Source organism: Trachypithecus francoisi, unplaced genomic scaffold (assembly GCF_009764315.1).
Source record: "Trachypithecus francoisi isolate TF-2019V2 unplaced genomic scaffold, Tfra_2.0 Lachesis_group5, whole genome shotgun sequence".
In the NCBI taxonomy this organism is placed as follows: domain Eukaryota; kingdom Metazoa; phylum Chordata; class Mammalia; order Primates; family Cercopithecidae; genus Trachypithecus; species Trachypithecus francoisi.
Genome location: NW_022681470.1, coordinates 25,275,330 through 25,279,532, shown reverse-complemented (window position 1 = coordinate 25,279,532; position 4,203 = coordinate 25,275,330). Strand labels below are relative to the sequence as shown.

At 41.3% G+C, this 4,203-nt stretch overlaps 1 protein-coding gene across 1 annotated transcript; it reads left to right on the top strand.

Moving 5' to 3' along the window:
- The first annotated feature begins 692 nt into the window (after window positions 1–692).
- On the top strand, window positions 693–3,971 carry LOC117075236 (lymphotactin). Its single transcript, XM_033197387.1, has 3 exons — window positions 693–915; window positions 2,698–2,812; window positions 3,682–3,971. The coding sequence occupies exons 1-3, from the start codon at window positions 726–728 to the stop codon at window positions 3,848–3,850; spliced, it is 474 nt and encodes a 157-aa protein (XP_033053278.1). The 5' UTR covers window positions 693–725; the 3' UTR covers window positions 3,851–3,971.
- Window positions 3,972–4,203: the final 232 nt, after the last annotated feature.

Below are 4,203 nucleotides of genomic sequence, written 5' to 3'. Positions count from 1 at the left end.
CATTTAAAATGACCACAATTATGAGAACACATGTATGCCAATACAGATTCACTGGAAAAATATTAAAAATGGAAACTATCAGATGGTAAGATTATAGATCATTTTATTTCCTTTTTATCTGAAATAAGTTGGTACAGCACAACTTTTCAAAAGTTTCTATAAATGTGTATGTCAAGTTGTAATAAAGCAAACATATGCATATAGACATGCTTAAATAGTTATTCATTGTTTCTTGGGTACCTGGGGAGATTGGGGTGAAGGAAGGGGGGCAACTTGAATAAAGGTGGAGGAGAAAAATGACAGAAAAGAAAGCAAAGAATCGAGAAGCTCAGTGTGGCAGCAGCCTCTCTTCCCCTCCTGAGCGAGTCAAAGGGTGGCACCAGGGACTCATTATCCATGGCTATGGAAGCCTCATGTCACACTGGATGTCACATGAGGTGGGATGGAACACAGTGACCATTCCACCTCATTTCCTTTACAGTTTCCGTGCCGGGCCATGGCAGTGAACAGCCTTCAGGCATGTCTACAGTGGAAGATCTGAATTCAGGCTGGTGGCAGGAGACAACGCAACCACGTTTTCTTTTATGCATAATTTAGGTTTCATTGACACATTAACCACAGATAAAGGGGTAAAGACCACAAGGCATTAGGTTAGTATGAACAGGGAAAAGGGCCTTTTTTTTTTTTTAAGAAAAAAAAAAGCATCAGTATTGCAAAGACTTTCCATGATCCCACACCCACCTCGAAAGCCCCCTCTCACCACAGGAAGTGCGCTGACCATTGGAGGAATAAAAGAGGTCCTCAAGGAGCCTGATGCTCACTCTCTCCCTGCACAGCTCAGCAGGACCTCAGCCATGAGACTTCTCACCCTGGCCCTCCTTGGCATCTGCTGTCTCACTGCATACATTGTGGAAGGTAAGTCGAGAAGCTGTCTGTGAGATAAAGAACAGGGAGGCAAGGCAGGTGGGCACATATTTTGGGTTTGACTCAGGTTTTGACTGAAGCAAACTGCTTTCCTCAGGTGAGCCTTAAACTTCCCATGTGCAAAAAAGGAATGATGATTTTGACTGTAGGGGGCTTCGTAAACTCCCAGAACAGGGAGAATTTGGTTAGTATCTGGGCTCCTACTTTTCCTAATTGGGTAATTTTGGGTACATTTCTTAACCACTCAGGGCCTATGCTTATTTATGTGTAAACTGAATAGAATAACAGACATGATCACCTGAGATTAAGATTAAATAAATACTATGGTTTATTTATTTAATAACATCAGATTTCCTTGGAAAGAGTAATTTTTTGATTAATGTTAGCCATGGATTAGAGGTGAGGATTATAAATGCATTTGCAGCTTTTGCCCATTTAATACACAGTTTGATAAATTATCAAAATCTTTGAGAGTTCAGTTACAATGTGGGAATGCACCAGAGAATGTATATTCTGGAGCAAATCAGTGTTTTCAATACAAAACCTGTGTGAAGGCGACAGTGTGCTTCCTGTGGACTGGATGTCCCAGTTGTGCCTTCCTTCCCCTTGATAATGCAGTAAGGGACCTCTTTTAGGACACAGGACAGGCAGAAAGATAACCAGCTTGATGGGATTCACACCAGGTGCAATCACTACCAGCTGAGGCTTCTTGTTTTCCAGCAAGGTGGTGATGGTGTTAACCCCTGCTCAAAGAAAGGGTGATTTCCTGTGGGGACACTACCTTTGCCAGCAGGTTTCTTCTCAGCCTGGGCCAACAGTCTCTGCTTCTTCTCTTGCTTTGTCTCTGGTCAGTACTTGTGGATCAGCTTAAGCAGCTGAATAGCTGTTTGGGGGTCTAAGGCCTGGGAGAGCTGGTTAATGGCAGAAGGCACTTTCAGCTGCTTATAGAGGATAGCTCTTTGCAGATGGAAACAGATATAGTGGGGCCATTTCACAAAGCAGGTGAGGTCCCTTTTGGGCTGGATATCCTGTCCAATGCCTGCCTAAGAAAACTCTTAGGCCTTTTCTCACACAGAGATTTCATCACTTTCTTAGCCTCCAGCTTCCTCACGACAGCAGGGACTGGGGCCACCTTCTTTCCTTGGGCCTTCCTTCTTTTCACCATCTTGGCGGCTGACAGGGAGAGACATTTTACCACTTAAAAATGAGAACACCTTTATTTACTCAGTCAAAAACACGCTTCCTTCCCCCACTGAATGTTGCCTTGCCTAGAGTACTCTTCACGCATTACTCTGTAATCTCACTCTAACATGTTGCACTATTTGACATGATCTTTTCTGTTTACCTGTCTGTGGCCTGGCTCCCTCATTAGAAGATATGCTCTATGAAAATGGGGATAAAGTCTGTCTTAATAAAACATGTGGGACACAACAGGCACTGTTGTATAAATGAATGAATGAGTGTCACTGGGGCATTAACTAGCTGTCCCAAATGTCTAAGTGAAAATATACACAGAGATGGGATAACATCTTGTTATTTTCTGTCAGCATGAAATTCTTGAAACAATTCTGTTGATTGAGTTTTTAAATTAGTCAAATATTTACTAAGAATCTGTGATGGGCAAGAGATTCAGGATGCCTATGGGTCATCTCCTCCCCCAAAAAGCAAATGGCCTTATATTCTCACAACATTCTCAGAGTAATTTAACAGATGATTGTTCCTATGATCTTGATAATTGCTTTATTTTTAATTGTCTGTTTTTTTTCTCACCAGGTGTAGGGAGTGAACTCTCAGATAAGAGTACCTGTGTGAGCCTCACTACCCAGCGACTGCCAGTTAACAGAATCAAGACCTACACCATCACGGAAGGCTCTTTGAAAGCAGTAATGTGAGTTGGCCTCCTCAGAAGTTGGGCTGGGTGGATATCTAGAGGTATGGAAATACAGTATACAGAAATGCTGCCTTCCTCAGGAAAGTAGGTCAACATGGAGGAACAGCTCAGCTTAACTGATAACCTCTTTATTTTTCCTTATCAATCATGTCTTTACGCAGTCCAACCAAATAGCGATTATTGCAAAAATTGGGCTGTCAAATAAAGAACAGAAGTCCTCCTCTATTTAGCTTAGTGGAAGAGTCTGTTGAATACTGTGCATAGCTCTGAGGTCTGGGTTTAGAGATGGCTGGCCCGTGTCAGGGTTTCCCTGCAAGCCTCACTGGAGTTGGGGGTTGTTAGGGTTGAGTTAGGCAGAGTCACTTGCTTTATCAGTTGCCATATTTCAACAAAATGAGTCAATGCACAACCTACATGGTCCCTTTCTTCTACCAGAATCTCATTTTTAGAAGTAATAACTCTTCTCAACACATAATTGCAAGCTTTACTCTAAAAAATCAAAATGTAAAAACCACCTTTTATTAAAAAAATAAGATGAGTATTTTTAAATTTGAAAAGGAAGAGGGTATGTAATAGTGGAACTAGATGGCCTCAAATGTCTTTTTGTTACAACATTTGGTGACATGGATGAAAAAAGAACCTGTGAATTATGGTGAACAAAGGGGCTGGATACTACTTGCAGATATTTCTCCTTTATGTTAAAATAGATGATAGAAGGGTGCCCATTTTTGATCTCATGGCTCTGAAAGACTATTTCTTGCAGTAATTTCTGCCCAAGATCTCTTCAAGTCTGCTCTGATCTTAACTCTTGACCCCAGGGCTTTGAGAATGTGGCTAAATTCATCTGTGTTTTCCTTGCATTACAGTTTTATTACCAAACGTGGCCTAAAAGTCTGTGCTGATCCACAAGCCAGGTGGGTGAAAGACGTGGTCAAGAGCATGGACAGGAAATCCAACACCAGAAATAACATGAACCAGACCAAGCCAACAGGAACCCAGCAATCAACCAATACAGTTGTGAGCCTGACTGGGTAGTAGCCTCTGGCACCCTGTCCCTCTCCAGCCAGCCAGCTCATTTCACTTCACACACTCATGGACTGAGTTTATACTCACCTTTTATGACAGTATTGCATGAATAAAATTATTCCTTTTTTTTTTTTTTTTACTTTTAAATGTCTTCTGTATTCACTTATATGTTCTAATTAATAAATTATGTATTATTAAGAATAGTTCCGTAGTCTATTCATTATAGCTAGGGAAAGGTAGTATATCATTTGTGTTTGATTTCTGTCCTACTTGTACCTCTCTTTGACGGTAACCATAATGGAAGAGATTCTGGCTAGTGTTTATCAGAGGTGAAAACTGTAACAATTACTCTTAGAGTCCAG